Source organism: Eretmochelys imbricata, chromosome 8 (assembly GCF_965152235.1).
Source record: "Eretmochelys imbricata isolate rEreImb1 chromosome 8, rEreImb1.hap1, whole genome shotgun sequence".
In the NCBI taxonomy this organism is placed as follows: Eukaryota; Metazoa; Chordata; order Testudines; family Cheloniidae; genus Eretmochelys; species Eretmochelys imbricata.
The window spans coordinates 97,208,591-97,235,153 of record NC_135579.1 but is presented as its reverse complement, the minus strand read 5'-3'; the positions used below and the strand labels follow the sequence as shown (position 1 = coordinate 97,235,153).

Sequence of the window (26,563 nt, the reverse complement as noted above, 5' to 3'; positions counted from 1 at the left end):
AGAAAAGGTTGCTGATTTATTTAAATGACGGTGGGAAGCTACGATCAGAAATGGCAGGAAATACTGAGGGACTGCAAGGAGAGGTGACAGGTTATATAACCCAAAAGCTTTTCTCTCACCAACAGAGACTGATCTATTAAAAGATATCATCTCACCCACCTTGTCTCTCAGGTTATATGAGAGGCAGTTGCCATCTACACAATCTATGGCTTTGATCCTGCCAACCCTTTAATTTTAAGCATTGCAGGGGTTCATTAAGGACTAATTAACTCATTTGTCATTAAGTACTAAATAACTCATTTGGGATCAGAATTAATTATTTTAGAAAGGCTATGGAAGTTAATCCAGAAGGAAAAACTCACTGTATCTATACATTTTTAGAAATACATTTTAGTCTATTCACCTCTCTGCCTTGCTTTCCCTAGCTGTAAAATGGGGATAATGATACTTCACAACATCCTGTGATGATGGGACACCTATTCATTCTCACTCACGAGAAGCTCAGAGAAGGTGATGAGCACAATAGAAATGCCTGTAAATAAATGAGGAATAATTAATGCCCATCCTCACAGAATGCGTGGGGTATAGGAAATAGAACCCATGTCCCCTTTCTGCTCTGCACCAGTGAAAACTTTGGAAATGGCTTTGCTACAGCACCTCACTTCTGAGGCTGGTTTTCTTTCAAGAACAGCATGACACAGGGAGAAGCTGTATGTTAATATTCTACAGACAATGTGTTGCTTTTTTTTTTTTTTTTTGGCTGGACTTTGAGAACCTTGGGCAAGGCAAGGCCCCCAGTTCTTAAACTAGTGATTATTTTTTTGGTGGAAGGAGTGATTAGCTGACACGAGAAACAAAAAGATCTACAATTTATCTGACAAAAATGCTATAAAGAAAATAGTAATTTTGTGTTACAAGAATCTGATCCCAAAATATTATATTTACTGTGACAGACAATGATAATAAAATGATATATTCATGGGAGAATGGGGCCTGTTCTCCAGCCATGGGACACAAATAAATTCCCATTTTTAAAAAATGTAGTTTCTGTGATGGGAAAATGAGGGGGACATGTCCAGTTCAGTGGGGCAGGGACATGTATGAGCAGAAGAAAGGTTTTGCGGACTATAACACAAGAACTGGGGCTTTGTTTCCTTGTTCTACCACAGACTTTCCAAATGGCATTGGGCAAGTTGTTTAACGGTATTTAGGCACCTAACTCCCAAAGGATCTGAGCCTTAATCTCTTTGTGCTAATCCCCCATCTGCAAAATGGTAACAATAAAACTTCACAGAGGTGTTGTGCAGATTCATTAGTGTTTGTGAGGTACTCAGATGCTACAATGATGGAAACTACATAACTCCATAGATGTACAGAGCACAGGACTAGAAGCCAGGAACTGCCTTTCTGTCAGAGGATATGAGTTACTCCTCATAATTCATAGGGAGACAATACTGCCCTGAGTTCTAATCCTGCATCTGACTTCTTTTGTGGGTTTGAATAATTCACTTACCCTCTCTGCCTCAGTTTACTTATAAAGTAGGGATATTCATATTTACCTACCAACACAGGTTTTTGAGGATTAATTAACAAATATCTGTACAGTGCTAAGTATGATATTAATTATTATTGAGGAATGTACCAATTGTACAACCCAATAAGACAACTTTACAGAGCTGTACAATTACTATCTGAAAATTTAATAATTTGGTAATCTGGCTATCCATTTTTTTCTAGGGACATTTCTGCCAAACTTGCTATTTGAATTTGACTATAGTTGCAGATTGCAAAAGGCTCTTTAAATTTCCTTGTTCACGTTTAGAGCTATTTTGCAGACCTCATTTGGAAAACAAACCATACTAGATAATTAAAGTTAACTAATAAAAAAAAGTCTCAAACCAAAAAGCCCAGCAAAATATGGAAAAAGTAACAGCTGCAAAAATGTATACAAACACATGTACATTTTTCCTACTCAACTGCACCATACCTGTCTTCCTTATAAAAGGAAGGATTACTATACTGAGGAGATACTCAGCATGAAGTTCAACTAAAGATTATTACATATGACTAGGCAATGTACGTACATCTGCATGTAAAATCAAAGTCAACAGTTCTACAAGAGCTTTTGACCTTATATGTTAACTACTTAGCAAGCACTGCATTATTTTTTGTAGAACAGAGTGGCGCACCCTTTATCCTTTAATTCTAAAACTCAGATTATGCCTTGTAAAAGTCCCAAATTAATTTCTCAGATGTGAAAAAAAAATTGTCAAGACTACTGTATTAGGCTTCAATGCTGCAATGAGACCTGCATAAGCAGACCCGTGCAGTCACATGGAAGTCAGTATGGTTCTGCATGGGTGCCAGGGTCTACCCACACAAAACAGTTTGCAGCTTCAGGGCTTTTGCAGCATGAATGTGTATATTTATATATTGGTTAGGTTCTTGTTTGGTTAACTTTTTTGCTTATTTCCAGTTATTAGCACAGCCCTGGGAATAGTGTTGGTTAGTTAAGTGCTGGTTTCATCAGACCAGCATAGGGGGAATTTTATACATTATTTTCAGGTCTGTCACACCAATAATAGTGACTTAAAAAAACCTGAAGGATAGAGTGCTGCCATCTAACAATATTTTATAAAGTATTTATGATCTAATTATAATAAAATTATATCTATATCTATCTATCACATTTGTAATGCTCCCATCACTATAGGAACTATAGTGGTATATATGATACCTCCCCAGGCCACTCCTTAGTGTACAGTCCCCACAAGAAGTACTCAGTAAACAAGGTGAGAAGATCTCTTTAAAGAATCATAGAAGCTAGAGATGAAAAAGACCTATGGGAGTTATTAAGGAATTGAAGAAAAACTGACAGGTGTGAGACAGGTGAGTTCTCACTCTCCATTTGTCAGATTGATTTTATATATATTTCTCACACATGTACCTGTTTTTAGGGAGTGTTATCTAGTGATTAGTGCAGGAGACTGCAAATCAGGACACTTAGGTTCTAATCCTGACTTTTGTTAACAGTTTATGGAGGTTTTTTTATTCCCATTTATGATGCTTTGCAAATTGCTCCAGGGCTTGGAATGAAAAGGGAACACTCTTTTAAAAATTAAGCTGTTAGTTTAATAAGTATAGCAAAAAGACAAACTGAAAGTTCAAATATTTACCCCCGAGTTCTGAATAACTCCGTTGTTGCATATTCACCATATAACTTAACTGAGCACCTGATCTAGTTTGAATTAAATATCCTGTTTTTAGAGGCCATACCAGATGATTTAATGAAATTGATTGTTGCGAGTACACTGTCCACTCTCTAACCAGGGGGAATTTGAGAATTGAAAAGGTATGCATGCTGGAGCACCTCTGCAGCACTATTAAGTGCACCTCCTCTCTGTTGACTTGCTCAGCGCCTCCTCCTATCTGCCACAATATTCCCCTTTTGATCACCCTATACCCACCTTGACCTCCTTTCAGTTGCCAAATACTCCCACTCCCCCCCCACTGGTAATTTTCATCTCACTCATTAGACTCCTACCCTAAATGGCTCTCCCAATGGCTCTGTCCGCTACCCTCCTCTCTCTCCAGTCTAGATCCTGCAACTGATTCTGAATGGGTCACCCAGCACCCAGGAGGAGCCAGTGAACTCAACACAGGTCTGTCCAGGAGGACTTGGTTGCACTATGCAGGCTAGGGGGACTAGACAGCAAATGTGGAAAATCGGGACGGGGGTGGGGGATAATAGGAGCTCGAAAATCGGGACTGTCCCTGTAAAATCGGGACATCTGGTCACCCTAATGCAGGCCCATAGGTGCAAAGGTCACAGGACTTTAACACCTTGTCGCCTGGAACAGGCTGCTTGATTAATGTCGGCGGGTGTTAAAGAAGGAAAAGAACTTTCCGTGCCAGTGAAGTGAAAGCTCCTCTCCCGAAATAACCCCGGCCGATTCCCCTCCCCCGGCCCCCTCAGGCCCAGCTCACGAGTTACACAAAACTCCCTCTCGCGCCCCGGGCGGGACGCCCTTCCCCAGCCAACGACGCTGGCGCGGAGAGCCGCAGGGCGCCGGGCTCCCTCCTCACTGCAACGGCGGCGCTGAGCCACGGACACCGGCCAGCCACCTCCTTTGGCGGCGGTTAAACATTAACAGCGGGCTCTGGGCGGCACAGACCGGACACACGCGGGCGACCCCCCGCGAGTTCACAGTCCAAGGCCCCGATCCTGCCCCTTTGGGGGAGGCGGCACGCGCCACGGCCGGCGGTTAACGCTCCTCAGAGGGCACGCGGCCGCCGCGGGTGCGAGCCAGGGGCCGGTCCCGGGAAAGGGGCGAGGCGGCCGCACACCAGCAGCCATACCTTGCCCGCCGCCGCCGCCTATCCCCAGCTAGCATGGCTGCCACTCCCACTGCCCTTTCTACCACTGACACTGAGGCGACCTCGCCCTCCTCCCGCCCGCTCCCCTAACGTAAAGCCGAGGAAAGGGACAAGTGGCGGCCAGGAAAGCAAGGGTTCGTTACAAGGGCGCTGTCCCTTTAAGAGAAGGGGCGGAGGGAAGCGGCCGGAGAACGGCGCGACGGAACCTAGCCCCCGCGCGCTCCCCCGCCCCCTCGACCTTTGGCTCCTCTAGCCTGGCCGTCAGAGGCGTGGCTGCGGGACTGGGCGACCCTCCTCTCCGCCCTGGCCTCCAGCGCCCGCGCGCGCCCGCCTCCTTTTCGCCCAGGGGCGGCTCGAGCGCGCGCTCCTCTCACAGCTGCAGGATGGCGCTGTTCGGCCGGAGAGTGTTTGTGGTGGGAGTCGGGATGACCAAGGTACTCAGGGCGCCGGGCGGCCCCAGGCACCCTGCGCCTCGCGCGTGCGTCTCTGCCCCCTTCTCTGAGGGGCTCGGGGGAGGTGTGTCTGCCCCAGCGCTCGGCCGGGTCTGGGGCTGGACAGCGGAGGTTGTGGGGTGAGTGGCGCCGCTGTCACCCTCCGCCCCCAACGCCTTTCCCTTAAGGACGCAGCCCCCTCCCCCGCTTCACAGCGTTTCCCTAGGTCCCTAATTATGTAGCTGCGCTCCTTCTGCCTTAAGGTTTTAACTACTGCCCATCACCGTAGTATCTGGGCTGGGGTTACCAGATAGCAAGTGTGAAAAATCGAGACACTTTGTGGGGGGGGGGGGGAGTGTGTGTGGTTGCATATATAAGACAAAGCTCCCAACGTCTGGACGGTCCGGTAACCCGGGCACAGGATGTTTCCCTGCCCCGGTCCCTGAATGCTCTGAGGGGACGAGACTTGGGGCCAGCTCCCTGTGCAGCAAAGGGCTTCGACTCTTCTCATGCTTGAACTCTCACGCCTGTCTCCCAGAATGGTTTTAGGCATAACTCTTCTGCCCCCTGCCTCCAAACTGTTCTGGTTAATAGGTGTTCTCCCCCCACCAACGTTGGAGCCGAGCCTATTCATCTCATTCTGAGTTAGGGGAACATGTAGGAGAGGAATGTATTTTTCTGGATTTGACAAATCAGAAGACTTTCTTTGGTGAGTGCATAACTGAAATGGCTCCAGTTGCCCTTGTTAGAGGTCTAGTCACAAGTGACTAGTCCTCAGGAATAGACCACCCAATGCATTTTTGGACGAAGTGCGCCTCCTGTCTGGGGTCTGTACAGCCCTGCTGGAGATGCTGAAGTGGGGCTGCCTGGTGGCCCGCGTTCTGCTCCTTTCGCTGGTTCAGTTCCCGGAAGTAAGTAGAGATCCCCGCACCTTGTTCGTCCTAAGGGGATCCACCGTGGCAAAGTGTCCCTCAACAAGGCAGACAAGATCGTCTGGCAGCTGGTGAAGAAGTGGCTGTTCCTTCCCTAGAGAGCCAGCAACAAACTGGTCTACATCGCTCACAGGCACAGTGGCGCCAGTGTCCCCCGCATGGGCAACTGTGTGACGTCGTGGTGATCACCCATGCCTTCCGCCTGTTGACGTATCTCGATGCCACGGTAAGGAACATTACGGCGAACGCCCTGCGTGGAGTGATGTGACAAAGAAGCGGATTGGCAGAGCCCCCTCCAAACAAGACATCACCACCTTTCTGAGCGGCTCCCTGGATGGCGAATTCGGACAGGACAGGGGCGACATCACTTCACTGTGGTTCCGCGCTCACAGTGACACGCGTCACCTGGGGAAGCATGTCGGCTGCTGCTGGGAGTCCTGGTGCCACAGATCAGGTCCGATGTCAACACCATTGTCACCCCGAGCTCCAGGGGCATGCTGGAGAAGACCCTGAAGGCCGCCGTCCACTCGCTGTACGTGGAAACCCTGAAGTGTAAACCGGACCTGAGTTGATCAGTAAGTGGGTAAAGCCTTCCAGTTGACCAGCAAGTGGGACACCAGCAACCACTTCCTTGCTGAGGGCGGCTTCACCCGTTTCGCCGACTGGCGGTTCATCCACTGTGCCCGTCTCAACTGCGTCCCGCTCAATGGAGCCATCCGCCATGTGAACCGAGACAAGCGTTGCAGGAAGTGCGGCTACTCCATTGAGACCCTGCCCCACATCCTGTGCAGCTGCAAGCCCTACTCCTGAGCCTTTTACCCCCAATTGGGGCTATTGCAGACTATGTATTCCTTATGCCATCCGATCTTAAACCAAACTTCGCACCCCTTGATAACCTGTACGTTATTCCCTAATAACCAGAAATTTCTACACTTAAAGTCTGTATGGTTCATGTTTTTTAAACACCATCTTAATAAAATATATAATCTTTTCCAATTAAGCTACTGCTTGTGGCAGTGTAGAGATGTAGAACTCCATAGTGCACCAGTGATATATTTTCTGTATCTACTCTAATTGAATGTAAAACCCCTGGGGCTATTGGAAAAAGAATAATTGCAGACCTCCAGAGGTTTGGACTTTTGTCTACACTTAAACCTCTACAGTGGCACTGCTGTAACGCTTCAGTGTAGGTACTGCCCATGAGTGGAGGTAATTTGCCAAGGGTGATGGGGAGGGGCTGGGAAAGGCAATAGCGGGGCTAGGGGCAATGGGGAGGGGTGGGGGAGACAGTGGCAGGATGATGGGTGGGGGGCCAGGGGAGGCGGTGATGGAGGGGGTGGGGGGCCAGATGAGGCAGTGGCGGTACCAGGGTTTTCCTAAGGCCGACTCTGGCAGGGTCGGCCTTAAGGGTGAGTGCCATGGGCAACCTCCCAGGGTATCATGGTCAGGGGGCTCTGTGGTCAAGAGGTGTTGCTGGAGGGTGCGTTGGCAGTCATCAGGAAGTTGACCATGGCTGTGGTGGCGAGGGGGAGCATGCCATTGTGCTTCCCTCCGCTATCAGGTTAGGTCGGCCTATGTCTCACCCCGACAGACGTAGCTATGCTGATGTATGTTCCCATTGTATATCACCACTGGATTCCATGTGTTTTAAGCCTCCCAAGTCTGACTGGAGTCCAGGCACTGTTCGTGCCTTGGGGCCCCTGGGTACACTCCTGAGGGTGAAGATCTGGCACCTCCTCCTGAGAGCTTAGACCACACAGCTCCTTGGCCAGTCCCTGGAACCAGTGCCCTTTATCCTCCTGCTGTAGCATTTGGCAACGCCTGGGAGGGGCACAAAGGGTCACATGCCCCTCCCCAGATGCCTGCGGGAGCACATTCAGCAGGGAACTGCAGCGGCGAAAGGAGCAGAATGTTGGGCCTCTGGGTGGTTCCACACCAGCAGCTCCTCCGGCGCGGCTGTAGCACCCCCAGCCCTTCCATGCAGCTGCGTCTCCTGTCTGGGGTCTGTACAGCCCCGCCTGAGGACGGGACTGGAGGCTGTGCTGGGGGCGGTACAGCCGCGCTGGAGATGCTGGTGTGGGGCTGCCCGGCGGCCACACATTCTGCTCCTTTCGCTGCTGCAGCTCCCAGCAGCAGGAGGACAGAGCCTATCCCCTAGTGCGATGGGGACAGGGAGAGTGTGGGCCCCCCAGGCTGGGGGCAGAGTGGAGTCATGGGGGGGTAATGTTCCCCCTCTTTAGCTGGTGCCCCCCTTTGTGCCCCCCTTCCCATGAGTCATCCAGCCCTTCGCCTCAGTTTTCCTCTTTTTTTCCTAAATAAACCAAACTAGTATTTTACAAGTTCAATAGCAACATCCCTCCTTAGGGTCTGGTTTATTAACTTAAAGTTCAAAAAGAAACACAAAAGTCTTCCCTTCATCTTTAAGCTGGGCAGAGCTCCTAAACTCCCCTGGTATCTCAGGGTCTTCTCTGCTTTAGCAGACTACTGCATCCCTTCCAAGGTGTAGGGTGACTGACCATACATCCTGTTTTGGCTGGGACAGTCCCTTTTTTAAGCCCTGTCCCGGACAACCTGACTTTTTTGGCAAAACTGGGCATTTGTCCCATTTGCTCTTACCAGTTGCAAGTTGCTCTGAAAGACTCGCAGCCTTAATTATGACACTGGCAGACGAGGTGCCAGCTCATGCCAAGACCTCAGGCCTCACTGAACACTTACAAATGCATAGCTAGAAACCAGTCTTGCTTACCTGTGTTAGCATTATCAAAATAAATGTTAGAATACTGGGCTAGGTGGACCATTGGTCTGACCCAGTAGGGCCATTCTTATAATAACTTCATAATATCAACTAGAATTCGTAAGTCATACGTAAAATCTTTTGCTGACATATTTTATCATTATTTATTAAACGTTTGTATGTAGCACATTCATGTTTGTCTCTTCATAGAGAGAATAAAAGTACAGTCCCTGCTGCAAGACTGAAGGCTAGACATGACTTGACACCTAGGTTATGGTGCATAGTGAGATGACATTAGGCATGGGAAGGGAGGCTTACGCAAAATAACATTGAACTTGCTTGCTTTTGAAAGGTACATAGCCATAAAATTGTGTAAAAGGACAAAAACTTTGTCAAAACTTAGTGATGGTTATAAGTACTGTATTAATCAGTGAGAATGAAATTCATCCCCTCTGCGCCTCTCTCCTGTTCACAGATCTGTCTTAACACAGAGCCAAGAACTCCCTGTCCAGTCTCTCCTTTCTGGCCAGTTCAAGGCCAGCACAGAGCACAGCCTTGGTTCTCGGGAGGAGATGAGCCTTGCCTGCATAGTCTTTGTTCATGCTATAGCAGTGGTGTGCAAACTTTTCCAGTCATGCCCCCACCCTTTACCATTAATGAAATTTGTCTACACTACCCCGGCCCCTATTAATGCACATCTGAGGCTTCCTCAGCAGTGGAGCTTGGACTGAAGGCAGAGCTGGAGGAGGAACTGGGGATGGGGAGGAGCTGGGGCTAGAGGCAGAGCTGGGATGGGGGTGGAGAGGGAATGAGGGCAGTGGGGGCTGGCCTGGGCCCCACTGCACGCCCCTCCCCCCCCCTTGTTCCTCTGCAGCCCCATAGAGGGCATGCCCCACAGTTTGGGGAACACTGTGCTATATACAGTGTAGTTTCTGTGGAACAATGACTCTGCATGGGCCCTCTGCAAGAGGGATTTCACCCTGGGTGTTCAGATATCAAAAAAATAATTTACTCATATGACACTTGAGTGTAGCAATTTGAGCAAAATATCTATATTAAGTTTAAATCTTGTTTTTCTTCCTTCCAGTTTGAAAAGCCTGGTGTGCAGGAAGATTGGGATTACCCTGACATGGCTAAGGAGGCAGGTAATTAGCGGCCAAGATGACTTTTAGTTTTAACATTTTTTTTCTGAATTGTGTTATGAGAAAGGGTAAAATACACGAGAACAGGGAAGCAACCAATGAACATTCAAGACAGCAAATTTAAAACCGATGAAATGAAATACTTTTTTACATAGTGCATAATTGACCTGTGGAACTCACTGCCACACAGAATCGAAGCCAAGAACATGGGATTCAAAAATTAATTACAGGTTTCAGGGTAACAGCCGTGTTAGTCTGTATTCGCAAAAAGAAAAGGAGTACTTGTGGCACCTTAGAGACTAACCAATTTATTTGAGCATGAGCTTTCGTGAGCTACAGCTCACTTGCATCCGATGAAGTGAGCTGTAGCTCACGAAAGCTCATGCTCAAATAAATTGGTTAGTCTCTAAGGTGCCACAAGTACTCCTTTTCTTTTTGCAAAAATTAATTAGATATTTAAATAAACAATATCCTGTGTAGTTGCACTTGCTAAAATTAATGTATATAAGTGATATCAACTTTCATGCATAGGCATACCAGCTGATCACTTAACAGCCAGGAGGAAGAAACTTCTGTTGTTAAAACTATGTACTAATGAAATTTGAACTATGTGGCCCGAGAAAATGTTGGGCATACATCACAAGGCTCAAATATTTATTATATTCCAGCATTATCATCTTATCTTTAGACTTTATGCAGCCATTTTGACACTTTCATTGAAATAATTAGTTATTAGACAAGATTTTCTTGCCTTAATTATACTAGAGCAGGGATCGGCAAACTTGGGCGTGTGGCCTGCCAGGGTAAGCCCCCTGGCGGGCCAAGCCGGTTTGTTTACCTGCTGCGTCCGCAGGTTTGGCCCATCGCAGCTCCCACTGGCCGCGGTCCACCGTCCCAGGCCAATGGGGGCTGCGGGAAGGGCAGCCAGCACATCCGTCAGCCCGCGCTGCTTCCCGCAGCCCCCATTGGCCTGGAGAGGTGAACTGCGGCCAGTGGGAGCTGCGATCGGCCGAACCTGCGGACGCAGCAGGTAAACAAACCAGCTCGGCCCGCCATAGGACTTACCCTGGTGTGCTGCATGCCAAAGGTTGCCAATCCCTATATTAGAGTCTTCTACAGATTCCTAATATAACAAGTCAGTTAAGATATGTTGTTTCCTCTTTCAAACATAGTGGGCCTTGAAGTTTGTTTCTATAGTGCATGTGTAATACTATTTTTGTATATTGTTTACATAAATGCATACTATGATGTGCCTTTTTATTCAGAGAGATGAAGAATTTATTTTACTAAATTAGCTTCTAAATTTTTGCAGAAATCAGAGCTACATTCAATAAAATATTAATTAGGCTTCTATGGTAGAGGATGAAAAGCTAAGTTTTGTGTGTTCCTCCAGACTGCAGAAATCTGTAAGAGTATATAAGTCTGTCCCTGTGACAATCAATAATGTATTTGCCCTTGATTTAATTTCTTTAATTGCCTCTCTATAAGTTTTGTTTGGATCAGTTTCTCAAAAAATATTTTATTCACTTTTTAAAAGTTTTGACTGCTGGATTTAAAAAAAAAAAAAAACTCTCTCTAGGTCAGAAGGCTTTAGCTGATGCAGGTGTTCCTTACTCGGCAGTGGAGCAGGCATGTGTGGGCTATGTTTACGGTAAGTTAATGTTCCCTGTTTAGGGTGTGAGTTTGCAAACACCCACTTGCTTAACTTTATGCATATGAGGAGTCCCGTCAGTGAGAATGAAATTTGTCCCTTCCTATACAAAGCCTAACATCTGCTCCTCCTTCCCCATTCCTGGATCTGCCTTAACACAGAGCCCTGCTTAAAACTATGCACCTGTATAAGTCTTTGCAAGATTAGGGCCTCAGATTTTTAATTCAAGCCATAGAGACCTGTACAGTGTCCAGTTATTTTAATCATTGGTAGATATAGATTTCAAGGAAACGTGGTACATGTGTGAGTATCCTAAGTAGCTCCCATTACAGGATCAGATCCCTACAGTGTTATCTTTTGTGTTTGATCATCTCCAGCACCTTATGTGAGTTATCCACAATCCATACATTCTTATAATTGTTATGGTAATGTCATTCATTGCAGTAGTTTAAATGACAGTATAGTTTTGCCAGCTGGTGCCACCACTGGAGGTTGAGAAGTTATGCTAACCTTGCCTGCAAAGCTAGAACATTACCTTAGATATCAAGTCATTTTTTTGGGAGGCATTTCTGTTGGTCTTTCTTCCTTATCTTTTCTGTATTTGTCTTCACAGTACTTAAAGATACATCTATACATTTTCTTTTTTGCAGAGCACGTTTGCCCAATTCATCGTAAGCTAGTTGTAGAAAAAGATTAATTATCATTTGGGCAAAGTCAGTCCTCCTTCAAGTACATTATGGAAAGGAAATGGTATAACAGGGAAGTTCAAGAGGAAGGTTAAAATTCTGAGAATTCTTTTCTTAAATCACCCAATTGTGAGTAGACAGTACAACAGACAATGACGTAACTATGTAATTAAACTACTTTTATTGGTAACACTTACCACTAAGAAGCCAAACAACATGGCAAAGCTCTCTTTAAAATAAATTAGGCCAAGAAGAGTGAATGTCAAAATACAGTTTTTCAGGGTCATTTTAAAGAGAAGGATACAGGTCAGTGAAGAGCATTTCTGTGACTTTTTTTGTAGTCCTGTAAATAAGTGGCATTTTGTTGATCAAATGAAGAAGAAATAAAGCTAAGGTGATTAAGTTTCTTTGAGGATTTATGTTATATTTTTGTAATCATTAGAAAGTAGCCAAGAACTTTCTTAAAACAAGTAGTTAAAGATATAAATAGAAATACTGCTCAACCTCCTACAGTGAAAAATTAACAAAGAGCTTTGCTACAAATGCTTAGAAACTAAGTAGTTTGAGTAGTTTGTTTTGCCACTTAAGAGCAAAATGGGCATTTTGGGGTCAAGTGAATATTAACACACATTTGCAGCTGGAATTGAAGAAAAGGAAATATACTCCCTAGATAATCACTTTTCAGAATTTTAACCAGCCAGGAAAAGGCAAAGGTAAGCTTGAATCTGAAGAGTTAATTCCTTAGGGTGAAGGAGAGACCTGTCTAGAAAGACATTTGGTAATAAATACTGCCATCTTGTATGTGCCTAAGCACGTAATAGGCAAGCACATGGTCCTTCTAGCTTATTTTAATAGCAACTAATTTCAAATTTCATTTTATTTTAATACAATACTCTTTACAGAAAATTCAACCTGGCACTGCACTTTAACCACCTGTCTTCCAGTAAATGTGTTTGTGATTGACCAGATATGAGCAGAAGAAAAGCTGCTGGGATATTTAGGGAAATGGAGTCCATGCCCTTTGAACACAGCTCAGGTTGACTCTTAACCCCTCATGATGCTTAGTATATGTCTGGGAAACTAACTCCCCTAGTGTCATGAGTGTATGTATCTGGTATTATATTGTAGACTGTTTATTTGTACAGCCTGGCAATAGTGACTGAACCGCTTTATAACAAGATTAAGTGCTATTTTAGCTTACCTGTTGCTATTGGTTGAGTTGGAAAATTGTGCTCTTCAAAGATTTTAGAAGTCTTTTCTAGAATCAAAGTATGGCATTACACTTATGTTGTTGGAATTTTTGCTACTATATGACTACTCTCCACTTTCTTTTAAATGTTTCATCTTTGTATAAAGGTGACTCAACATGTGGTCAACGGGCTATCTATCACAGTTTGGGATTAACTGGCATTCCTATCATTAATGTTAACAACAACTGTTCCACTGGATCCACTGCTTTGTTCATGGCCCGGCAAGTGATCCAGGGAGGTAAGCTATGTTTGTTTAGAATTAATTAGCATGATGTAATATGTATATTCATTAACTAATTTTGTCAATCACACTCTGAAACAAATGGGGGTGAAAGGGAATAGTATGTTCTCCAAATTTTATAAATTACATTTGTTCAGTTTCCATAAGCAGAGCTACATAAATTCTCTGCCTGCCTCCTCAGACTGGGAAGGGTGATGGGTGTTGCCTAGACTGATCAATTTTGTCATGCCCTGTGTGGGAGTAGGGATTTTTCCATATGGAGTAGATTGCAGGATAGGAGCCTAATACAGTAAGCAACATTGGTTTAAGTAATCTAAAATTGTTTATGAATGTACTTTCATTTTTAAGAGTAAAACTTAATGGAAGTGCCAGCATTCATCTTTTTGTTATTCTGCACTTTCTTTACAAAATATTGACAATTTATGTTGGAATTATTAATATTTGAGATTATTCATATGGGAGACCACCAGATACAAATTTAACCATAAATTCTTTTATTAAATCCAGAGGCCAAATGGTATTTTATACAATTGCTCTAAACATGCCTAACAGCCTAAAAATAAACAGTCAGTACACCCAATACAGGAACAAAGTATTCATAAGCATGTGAGCAGTATATTTACAAATAGGCCAGACCCAGGGCAAATCATCTCATCCTGTCGTGCTTCAGCATATTCAGTTAGGGTCTGACAAAGAATCTTCAAATTCCTGGCTCTCTTTATATCCTTCAGTTAACTTACTAGCTTTAGCAAAACACAGTTTGAAGCAGTTTATCCTTGCTGCTTTCCTCCTTCCAAGGCCTTCCTTTCTTATCTCCTCCCCCTGCCTTGCTTACCAGCAAAACAGTGAGAAGGTGTATGCTTATTTCTTTTAAGACAGTTTTTTTTGTCTATTGCAGCTCTTTATTTTATTAGTTACCTTTTGAACTATACTTCCTTCCCACACTACAAGTAATAAGTAATACTACACGGAAAATTCTCTTCAGGCATGGCTACACTGGAAACTTCAAAGCGCTGTCACGGGAACGCTCCCACGGCAGCGCTTTGAAGTGCAAGTGTGGAGAGAGCTCTCCCAGCACTCCTGGTAATCCACCTCCACGAGGGGATTAGCTCCGAGCGCTGGGAGCATAGCTCCCAGCGCTCAGAGCCTGTCTACACTAGTGCTTTAAAGCGCTCAGACTTGCTGTGCTCGGGGGGGTGATTTTTCACATCCCTGAGTCAGCAAGTTAGAGCGCTATAAAATGTAAGTGTAGACAAGCCCTTAGTTAAAAGGTGATCTTGAAAAGGAGAGTGCCTTTTTTACCCTTTTTTGGTGTGTAATGGTTTTTTTCAAGGGTTTTTTTTTTTCTGCTTGTGTTATATACTAGAAATATCAGGTTTTGATTTTCAGTTTAACTGGAATGACTTTTTGGAGAATTGAAACTAGTGGGATTATGGCATCACGAGAGACAGAAACCTTGAATCACTGAGAGCAGAAGGGAGTTTCAGTCAGACTGTTTAAATTTTGTTTTGTTCTGTATTGTGTTAACTTAAATAACTCAAACCCTTGGCTAACACTTTCAGGAAAAACTCTTTGTGAAAGATTCTATATCTATTCCTTTTCAACTGAAGGGTGAGGGAGTTTACACTCCATTTCTCTAGTTCTTCAGGGAGTTCTATAGAACAGAAAGGGAGAGGAGGACACATGATATTCCTGTTATTTCTATAATTAAAAATATTAACCACGAGTTCCTCTCAATAATTGTATTTCAGTATTTCTGGCTGAGGTGAGAACACTTGACAATGCTAAAAAATTGATTTTTCAGCATAAAAATAATTATATGGTTTGAAATAAAGAAATCTGATCTTCTCAGGTACATTTCTTATTTGACATCAATAATTTGTGTAACCTCAATACCATTTTCATTCAAACTTGACTCAAATTCAGAAGTGAAGAAAAAGAGGAAGGAAAATATACCAATTTTTGTATAATATTTTTAGCAAAATGCAATTTATAGTGCATGATGTTTAGACATTTAGTCATATTTCAAATAATGAAAGCTTTATTTTAAGGTTTGGTAAATTGTGCTTTGGCTCTTGGCTTTGAGAAGATGGAAAGGGGGTCCCTTGAAGTTCAAGTAAGTGTCTTTAAAATATCTGCACCTTTTTTTGAATTCAATCTAGGAGTACAAATGTTTAAAATGTATAAAAGAGTTCCAAATTCCTATGTACACATCGATTAGTTTAAGATATCATCAGACATATTGCATAAAGTAAATTATCTACATTTCCATCAAAATGTAGACCAAGCTGGATGAGCAAGCATCTCAGAGAGGTGATTAAGAAAAAGCAGAAAGCATACAGGGAGTGGAAGAAGGGAGGGATCAGCAAGGAAAGCTACCTTATTGAGGTCAGAACATGTAGGGATAAAGTGAGACAGGCTAAAAGTCAAGTAGAGTTGGACCTTGCAAAGAGAATTAAAACCAATCGTAAAAGGTTCTATAGCCATATAAATAAGAAGAAAACAAAGAAAGAAGAAGTGGGACCGCTAAATACTGAGGATGGAGTGGAGGTCAAGGATAATTTAGGCATGGCCCAATATCTAAACAAATACTTTGCCTCAGTCTTTAATAAGACTAAAGAGGATCTTAGGGATAATGGTAGCATGACAAATGGGAATGAGGATATGGAGGTAGACATTACCATATTTGAGGTAGAAGCGAAACTCAAACAGCTTAATGGGACTAAATCGGGGGTCCAGATTATCTTCATCCAAGAATATTAAAGGAATTGGCACACGAAATTGCAAGCCCATTAGCAAGAATTTTTAATGAATCTGTAAACTCAGGGGTTGTACCATATGATCGGAGAATTGCTAACATAGTTCCTATTTTTAAGAAAGGGAAAAAAAGTGGTCCAGGTAATTCTAGGCCTGTTAGTTTGACATCTGTAGTATGCAAAGTCTTGGAAAAAATTTTGAAGGAGAAGGTAGTTAAGGACATTGAGGTCAGTGGTAAATGGGACAAAATACAACATGGTTTTACAAAAGGTAGATCGTGCCAAACCAACCTGATCTCCTTCTTTGAGAAAGTAACAGATTTTTTTAGACAGAGGAAACACAGTGGATCTAATTTACCTAGATTTCAGTAAGGCGTTTGATACGGTGCCACATGGGGAATTATTAGTTAAATTGGATAAGATGGGGATCAATAGGAAAATTGAAAGGTGGATAAGGAATTGGTTAAAGTGGAGACTACAACGGGTCCTACTGAAGGGCGAACTGTCAGGCTGGAGGGAGGTTACCAGTGGAGTTCCTCAAGGATCGGTTTTGGGACCAATCTTATTTAATCTTTTTATTACTGACCTCGACACAAAAAGTGGGAGTGTGCTAATAAAGCTTGCGGATGATACAAAGCTGGGAGGTATTGCCAATTTAGAGAAGGACCAGGATATCATACAGGAGGATCTGGATGACCTTGTAAACTGGAGTAATAGCAATAGGATGAAATTTAATAGTGAGAAGTGTAAGGTCATGCATGATTAATAACAAGAATTTTAGTTATAAGCTAGGGATGCATCAATTAGAAGTAACGGAGGAGGAAAAGGACCTTGGAGTATTGGTTGATCATAGGATGACTACGAGCTGCCAATGTGATATGGCCGTGAAAAAGCTAATGTGGTCTTGGGATGCATCAGGAGAGGTATTTCCAGTAGGGATAAGGTTTTAGTACCGTTATACAAGGCACTGGTGAGACCTCACCTGGAATACTGTGTGCAGTTCTGGTCTCCCATGTTTAAGAAGGATGAATTCAAACTGGAACAGGTGGAGAGAAGGGCTACTAGGATGATCCGAGGAATGGAAAACTTGTCTTATGAAAGGAGACTCAAGGAGCTTGGCTTGTTTAGCCTAACTAAAAGAAGGTTGAGGGGAGATATGATTGCTCTCTATAAATATATCAGAGGGATAAATACAGGAAAGGGAGAGGAATTATTTAAGCACAGTACCAATGTGGACACAAGAACAAATGGATATAAACTGGCCACCAGGAAATTTAGACTAGAAATTAGACGAAGGTTTCTAACCATCAGAGGAGTGAAGTTTTGGAATAGCCTTCCAAGGGAAGCAGTGGGGGCAAAAGATCTATCTGGCTTTAAGATTAAACTCGATAAGTTTATGGAGGAGATGGTATGATGGGATAACATGTTTTGGTAGTTAAATATTCATGGTAAATAGGCCCAATGGCCTGTGATGGGCTATTAGATGGGGTGAGAGCCGAGTTACCCAGGAAAGAATTTTCTGTAGTATCTGGCTGATGAATCTTGCCCATATGCTCAGGGTTTAGCTGATCGCCATATTTGGGGTCGGGAAGGAATTTTCCTCTAGGGCAGGTTGGAAGAGGCCCTGGAGGTTTTTCACCTTCCTCTGTAGCATGGGGCACGGGTCACTTGCTGGAGGATTCTCTGCTCCTTGAAGTCCTTAAACTACAATTTGAGGACTTCAATAGCACAGATATAGGTGTGAGGTTTTTTTTGTGGGAGTGGTGGGTGAAATTTGTGGCCTGCGTTGTGCAGGAGGTCAGACTAGATGATCATAATGGTCCCTTCTGACCTAAATATCTATGAATCTATGAAAATAATTAAGGTACCTTTCACAACCATTTATTGGGAAATATAAATGTACAATGTGAAATCTTGTATCCACAGATAAGAGATTAATTTCCCAGTAAATTTATCACTGTTGGAAGACTAAAGTTCAATAGTTCCTAACACTTGCGGTATGTGACCTAGACCAGTGGCTCTCAATCTTTCCAGACTACTGTTCCCTTTTCAGGAGTCTGATTTGTCTTGCGTACCCTCAAGTTTCACCTCACTTAAAAACTACTTGCTTACAAAATCAGACATAAAAATACAAAAAGTGTCATAGCACACTATTAGTGAAAAATTGCTTACTTTCACATTTTTACCATATAATTATAAAAGAAGTCAATTGGAATATAAATCTTGTACTCATATTTCGGTTGGGGGGGGGAGAGGAAGAAGAGAAGCCAATTCTTCTGACTCCTAGTCCCATGCTGAATCCAGTAGACCCTAAATGCCTCCTGGGCATTTTTTAAGGGCTTCAATAAGTCCTTTTCCCGCCCCACCTCCCTATAACGCAGTTGCTGACTATCTTCTGCTTATCTGTCCTTTCTTACAAGTAAGCAAGTTATTGAAATTTCAAAATACCCTACTCGGGCAGAGTGCTGTCCTGTTACAAGAGAGATTCTCTTTTTCTCAAAGTCCATTATATTTTTGCAGCAATACTGTAGTTTATAAAGGAAAGGGATAATTTACCTTAAACTTGCCAGTTGCTTAATTTACAACTTTTTATTTTTAGTTCCCGAACAGGACAAATCCACTAGATAAACACACAGAAATGATGATAAACAAACATGGCTTTTCTGCTGCTCCAGTAGCCGCACAGTTCTTTGGAAATGCTGGAAAAGAACATATGGAGAAATATGGTACTGTTCAAACTTGTGGGGAAAAATCCTATTGCAGAATAAAGTATTAGGCAAAGAAAAGTGAAAAATTTGTTTGGGAGCTTAGTTATAAAACGTTATTCCATGACTTCCTTTTCACCAGGTACAGTAACTTGCCATACTCAACATCCACAACTAATAGTGTTGGGAAAGGGGAATCTTGATCAAGGGATATTTTCAGAAAAGTGGATTCATGGGGTGGAGTTAAGCTTGTGGTGTATACTCTGTGCTGTACAGTAGTTGTGGTAGTGGTAAGGTTTGTGCCTGTATAGGAGGCTTAATTTTTAATTTATTTGGTTTTGTGGTTTTGCGCTTGGTACAGATGTGTTTAGCAACTATAACTGTTTTACGACAACTTTTTTGCATTAGTCATTTCTCAGTTTACATTCTCAAAGTACCACCATTGCAATTCCTTCAGTTCTCACCAACCAAAGGAATAGCAGTCCCATAATTGCTTCTAAAACTTAGTCTCTTATTTGGCAGCACATATTCCTGCCAGATGAACTATTGGACATCTCGTATTTAAAATTTATTTCAGACGATTTATGGAAATAATTTAGAAGACAAATGTTTCAATATAATTAAATTACTGTGCAGTGGACAAATAGTAATACATGAACATATCTCTGTTCAAATTTGGCTAAAAATTGATTGCTGTTAGCCTCTTTTGTATTTTCTGTGTGTCTGTTAATGACAACACCATGCGTTAAATATCTAAGTTGGACATTTTATCTGCTGGAATTCAGCCAGTTTTAAATAATCTCATATCTAGTAATTGAAACATTTACTGACCCAAACCCAGTTGTATTGCAAAGAATCCTTAATATAATGGATCTGTTATAACAGAGATTTTAGAGCTAGTGCCATAAGAATTTGAAATGAATACAGCATCCCTATCACTTGTTAATAAGTCTGTGAGAAAATATTACAGCCTCTCAGTTTCGCTTAACTTTTTTCTTTCAGGGACAAAACCAGAACACTTTGCAAAAATTGCATGGAAGAATCATAGCCATTCAATTAACAACCCGTGAGTGCAATATTGTACTTTGGTAATGAAAATATAGCAAGAAAACCAAATTTGAAAGAGATCCTGTATTGCACAACAGTAAAATTCAAAACTTTTAAAAAGCATAAAATAGACAAGACACTTTCCATTCTATACAATGGGAACAATACTCCAATATAAATTCTTTGTTCAGTGCCTTACACTTTGTAAAATTACAGTATGAAAGCAATACAGTGGGTATAGCTATGATTAATATGTCTTCTTCCTAAGGTTATGCTAAAATAAGATATGTTTGTTTTTCCTAGGTTTTCCCAGTTCCAGAAGAAGTACAGTTTAGATCAAGTGTTGCAGTCTCGCAAAATTTATGATTTTTTGACTGTTTTACAGTGTTGGTAAGAACAGGAGTTTGATACTGTGTAGAAATAAATGCTGAAGCACTTTATATTAAAAAAACAAACTTTAATTTGCCACTGGATTATAAACTGTAGACTTTTTTCAAATGCTGTACCATCTGTCTTCAGAGTATGAAATGCATTTTATAAATTAAAATTTAAATAAAACAAAATTCAGCCCATTTTGCTCTAACTTTAACTAGATAATCCTTAAACTATACCTCACTAGACAAAAGTATACCTCATTTTCCTGTTTTCGTGTATTTCTCTGGCCCTGCATATCAGTGCATTTCTGCTGCTGTTTAACAAGATTTTTCCCTCATTGCTGTCTTTCCTGTCCGTCCATGAAAGATTTTCCAAAGTCAGCACTGTTTCTAATAGAAATTTGAGCAATATGCTATTTTAATTGAAGAAATCTGTTTCAATAAAAGATTTTGCTAGAAGAGATCAGCCAGCTTTTTGATGGAAAGGTCAAGGTGATGTCAGCAAACCCCTTTGGAATAGTTTATGGATCTAATTTGGTTGCATATCAATGACTACTGCCACAAATAGCGCTCTTTTTCTGGAAAACCATTGTTAATTGTGTGCAATGAGTAAATAATTCTTTTATGTTCAATTAGCCCAACATCTGATGGAGCTGCAGCTGTGGTTTTAGCGAATGAGGAATTTGTGAGAAAACATGGATTGGAGTCAAAAGCGGTGGAAATTGTGGCCCAAGAGATGGTCACTGATCTTTCAAGTACATTTGAGGAGAATAGTTGTATTAAGGCGGTAGGTTTAAAATTTTGCTTTTCCTCTGCTCCCCACTTTGATCCTAATACTACTACAGATGTTTCCATGATAAAAATATCCAGATAGCAGGTGCATTGCACTTCACTATGAAGTAAAAATAAACTATGTACTGTATACTTAAAAAAAAGTTCTAGGACAAAAGTTACATCTGTGGAGTAATGCTAAGAAAACAGTTTTTGTATGTGTTTATGTACGTATAGGTATCAAGTGTAGGATTGTAAAAAGTTTAGTGTTACGCTGCACTTTTTCACATGGTTTAAAACATACAAATTGTGAGACAGATGCAGCATTGAATAATCTGTTTGTGACTTGAACCCATGTATCTAGTTTTCCTTCTCTTCTACAGCAGGGTTATGAACCTGAAAACCACGTAACCATCAATGTGTGGTGGTTATGTCATTCATAGGTATAATTGCTAGTTTGATTAACTTAAACCAGAGATAGGCCTAAACTGCAAAGTTTGGATGCAGAGCCAAGTTTTCTCAAAAGTTCGGGTTATTTGCATCTATAGTTCTAGTATGAGTTTGACTATTGTAATTAAGGACCAAATTCTGTCCTTTGTTGCATAGGTCAATGGAGCTGTGACAGTTTTCACCATCTGGGAATCTACCACATAATATTCAACCTCATTGATGTCAGTGGGGTTGCACAGGGGTAACTGAGGGCCAAATTCAGCCCAGTAGGTGCAAATCAAATTAATGCATTCCAGACAGTCTGATTTAGAAAATATTGAATATTAGCATTAAAGTCAAAGATGGCTGGCAGCAGAGGTACAGATTACTAGCTAAATAGAGATTTGAGGCCAAACTTTCAACTGGCATAAGCATTTGCAATTCTTCGGACATCTATCGAATTGCGCCCAATTATACCAGCAGCATATCTTGCCCTTAATGATGAAATAAAATTTTGGCTGAGTATACTATTACATGTGGGAAGAAGGAGTGGAGGAAGAACAGAGAGGAGCCATCACTTAGAATGTTCCTGCAATGAAGTTTAGAATCTCTGATTTCTTGCTGCAAAATTATGCCACATAATGGTAATCTGTTCTAATATTAATGTGCCTTGTACTGCAGTCTTAGATTTCCATCACTTATAGGCCAGCTCACTTACAGCATTCGTTCCGGTCACAATTAGCAGATGAGCGTAGTCTAAAGTCTTGAGCTGTGTAACTCACGATTTGTTGTTGTAGGTTGGCTATGATATGAGTAAAGAAGCTGCGAAAAGATGTTTTTCCAAAGCAGGTCTGAAACCTACAGATGTGGATGTGATTGAGCTCCATGATTGTTTCTCATCTAATGAGCTTGTTACTTATGAAGCTTTAGGACTTTGTCCTGAAGGTAATAACATTAATGAAGAATTTTAGTTTATTAAAATGGACAACATTAAACATGTCTTGTAACTTTAGTGTTTGTTACAAATGCTATTATTGCTTCATTGCATGAATCTGTCCTGTATGGTAAGAACATTATTCTGTAACTTCATAAGGATGAAGAAAAGCAAAATATTAATAAAAGTCATAAATATATTGTAAAAACTGTAATTGGACAAATGACTCCATTTAGACTACCACATGAATATCAGAAGGCAAATTAATGCATCCCAGATACATGGTGCAAAAAATCATGTGGTTAGCAAGTTGCAGGGGGAGAGTTCTTTTAAAAGGAAGTGGGGGGCGGAGAGTTGACCCACTTTCCTCCCTCTTATTTGTGTCTCAGCTTCAGGTCCCCTTCTTTTCAGCTGCTCAAGTTCTTGTTCCCTGTTCCTAGACTTTTATTCATTTATCCTAGATTTTGGTCTGCTTCCTTCCAACTTCTGCTGTGGCCAGTTGATCTTGCTACTTCTCAACCTTCTTAACACCATTGGTGCTTCCCTGCTGTTTCCAGTGGCAATGTTAGGTTGCTACGAACTAATTTTCTGGCTAGTGTGAGTAAACACAGTGGGTTTTTTTCAATTTTTCTTTCACACTTAATTCCCAGATGCACTTAGTCAACATTTATAGTTTAAAAAAATCCACCAACACTTAGTATTGAATTGGAAAATTTTGGGGCTACAAAATTAGAAATCTCCTAAAAGGTGTCTCCTATTCTAACATCTTAGTTTTCCATCAGTTTTCTGACTATGCATTAACATTTTGTATTTAAGGTAAGACCTTAAATTTTATGTTCTAGTGTTTTTTTACTTAAGGGATTTGAACAAGAAGCACTGACTATAGATTTAAACCAATCATACAGCAAAGTAAATTTCAAATAAAGCCACATAAAAGATAGCTTTGCTGATAAGTTGTTTCAGAAATATTCACAAAGAATAAAGGAGGGACTCAGTCTCAGATATGATTTTTTTTTTCTTGATTCCAAATACAATACATCCAGAAGCCTTTGAAAAGGTCTCACACAAAGGTTCTTAAGCAAAGTAGGCAATCACAGCAGAAGAGGGGGAAGATCCTCTCATTGGGTCAATAACTGGTTAAAAGACAGGAAACAAAAGGTAGGAATAAATGGTCAGTTTTCACAGTGGAGAGGGGTAAATAGCAGAGTTTTCCCAAAGATCTATATTGTAACTAGTGCTGTTCAACATATTCATAAGTGATCTGTAAAAAGGGGTAAACAGTGAGGTGACAAAGTTTGCAGATGATACAAAACTACTTAAGATAGTTAAGTTCAAAGCAGACTGTGAAGAGTTACAAAGGGATCTTACTGAACTGGGTGACTAGGCAACAAAATGGCAGATGAAATTCAGTGTTGCTAAATGCACAGTAGTGAACATCAGAAAACATAATCCAAACTATATATACAAAATGATGGGTTCTAAATTAGCTGTTTACACTCAAGAAAGAGATCTTGGAGTCCACAATGATTGTTCTCTGAAAACATTGGCTCAGTGTGCAGCTGCAATCAAAAAAGCTAATAGGAAGAAAATTTAGGGAAAAAATAGAAAATAAGACAGAAATTATCAAAATGCTACTATATATATCTGTGGTGTGCCCACACCTTGAATGCTGTGTGCAGGTCTGGTCACCCCATCTCAAAAAGATATATTAAAATTGGAAAATTTACAGAAAAGGGCAACAAAAATGATTAGGGGTATAGCACAGCTTCCATATGAGGAGAGATTAAAAAGACTGGGATTGCTCATTTTAGAAAAGAGACCACTAAGGGGGATATGATAGAGGTCTATACAATCATGAATGGTGTGGAGAAAGTGAATAGGGAAGTGATATTTACCCCTTTACATGACACAAGCGTGACGCTGGCAGGCCAGGTGCCAGCTCACGCCAAGGCCCCTAGGCCTCACTGAACACTTACAAATGCATAGCTTGAAAGCAGTCTTGTTTACCTGTGTGTTAGCATTATGAAAATAGATATTAGATTTATAACAATGTGCTTAGTGTTTAGACTTTATGGAATGCTTATAAGATGCTGCATGTATATCAGTATCCTGTGTCGTAAGGTAATGTTACAGAGCAAACATTTAAACTATAAAAATGTTTGACTGTAAATTCCCCACAGTTACAGGAGAAGCATTGCCAAGTGTGAAATATTAGATTACCCCAAGAAGTATCATCTCCTGCCCATCAGGAAGGACTAGTGCATTGAAATGAGCCATTGTTGAACAAAGACTTTGTTGATTGTTCCCCCCCACTCACCTATATGCAGAATCAGCTTGGATTCTGGGATGAGTGTGGATAAAAATCTCTGACAAGGAGAAGCTGTGTCTCTTTATGCTGTTTGAACTCTGAGGGGAAAAGATTCCTAGACATAAGCAAGAGATCCCCAAGCTGCTTGGCTTGGGTTAGCCCCAAAGGATATAAAAGCTTGCTTATTATAGAAGCTTCTATTACCTTTTGAATTTAAGATTGTACCACATTTGTGTATGTATGTTTACCTGCTTTAATCTTGTAAATAATTCTGTTTTCTTAGTTAATAAATCTTTAGTTAGTTTATTATAGGATTGGCTACAGGTGTTGTCCTTAGTTTGAGATCTGAGTACAACTGACCTAGAGTAAGTGACTGGTCCTCTGGGACTGGGACCTGAACATGTAAAGATGGTCACTTTACATTTTTGGTGTAAAGTGACCATCTATCACATAGTTCAGCTTGCCTGGATGGCAAGATAAACTGGAATGCCCAAGGGGACTGCCGGTGACTCCATGGTAAGACTGTTATAGTCCTTTAGGAGTTCACACTTGTTACTGGATTGGTGAAATCTAATTATAGAACATACAGCTAGTTTGGGGTTTCTGCTCTGCTTTTGACAGTCTGTCCTGAGTTTGGCACTCAGTCTTGAGCCACTCCAGACAGCGTGACAACAACAATCAGGGGTCACACAATGAAATTAATAGGCAACAGCTTTAAAACAAGTGTAAGGAAGTACTTCGCACAGTCAGCCTGTGGAACTCATTGCCATAGGATGTTGTGAAGGCCAAAAATATAACATTGTTTTAAAAAAAGGATAAGATAAGTTCACGGAGAATACGTCCATCACTGGCTACTAGCCAAGATAGTCAGGGTCACAACCCCATGCTCTGGATGTTCCTAAACCTCTGACTGCCAGAAGCTGTGACTGGACAATAGGGGATGGATTACTCGATGATTGCTCTGTTCTGTTCATTCTCTGAAGTAGATGGCACTGGCCACTGTTGGAAGACAGGATATTGGGCTTGATAGACTGTTGGTCTGACCCAGCATAGCTTTTCTAATGTTCTTATGTTCAAAATATGTTGAACTATTACATTTCAGATTTTAAAAAGTTCACCTTTTAAACATATTATTGGTTCTTCAAACATTGAATTAAAAAGTTGAGAACATCCTCTGTGAATCATTTCCTGAAAAATAGCATGATTTTACTTACACACCACTAGGTGATGTATAGTCTTATTTATGAACAGCCAAACTGAGATTGGGGATTCAATAAAAAGGCCTGCAAGAATTTAGACTCAAGATTTTTAACTGAACGAAACTTTAAAAAGGTCTCTTCCTCTGTCCTTTTCTTCTTACTGTCCCTTCCCTTTCTCTGACTTGTTCCTTTATACCACATTATTATTTGCTGGGTCTCTGTGGCACCAGTAGCAGCAAAAGTGGTTGCAGTCATTTTCTATTTATTTAGATATGTACACTCATTAGTAAAAAGAAGCACCCGCTCTTTGTTCTACATCTGTCATGGTGCACCTAGAAAATGCAACACACTGCTCCCGTGACTCCCATTTGGTCAATTATTAACTTATAACTCAGTAGCATATCTTGTATGTCTTTTTTCTTTGTGTTCTAATCAATTTCACTCTTCAGTCAATATTATGAGAATATGTTTCTTTACCTTCTTACACCATGAGAGCTCTTCAGTGGGGAAAATTGCTTAATCCAAATGAACATGATTATTTGTTCACCCCTATGAATCAAAATCTGGCACTTCATGTGGTTTGTGTTTGTTGAATA

The 26,563-nt window shown here is 41.5% G+C and overlaps 1 protein-coding gene across 3 annotated transcripts in view; it reads left to right on the top strand.

Moving 5' to 3' along the window:
• The first annotated feature begins 4,651 nt into the window (after positions 1-4,651).
• SCP2 (sterol carrier protein 2) overlaps positions 4,652-26,563 on the top strand; it is a 50,465-nt gene continuing 28,553 nt past the window's right edge. For 2 of the 3 annotated variants that reach the window (XM_077823668.1, XM_077823670.1), the window contains exons 1-10: positions 4,652-4,811; positions 9,562-9,619; positions 11,196-11,267; positions 13,310-13,441; positions 15,496-15,560; positions 18,800-18,926; positions 19,908-19,971; positions 20,256-20,342; positions 20,963-21,113; positions 22,324-22,471. In XM_077823668.1, coding sequence (XP_077679794.1) covers positions 4,761-4,811; positions 9,562-9,619; positions 11,196-11,267; positions 13,310-13,441; positions 15,496-15,560; positions 18,800-18,926; positions 19,908-19,971; positions 20,256-20,342; positions 20,963-21,113; positions 22,324-22,471 — 955 coding nt within the window. In that variant the 5' untranslated portion in view covers positions 4,652-4,760. Of the gene's footprint in view, positions 4,812-9,561; positions 9,620-11,195; positions 11,268-13,309; positions 13,442-15,495; positions 15,561-18,128; positions 18,198-18,799; positions 18,927-19,907; positions 19,972-20,255; positions 20,343-20,962; positions 21,114-22,323; positions 22,472-26,563 lie in introns of those variants that run through there. The other variant, XM_077823669.1, reaches the window with a different exon arrangement.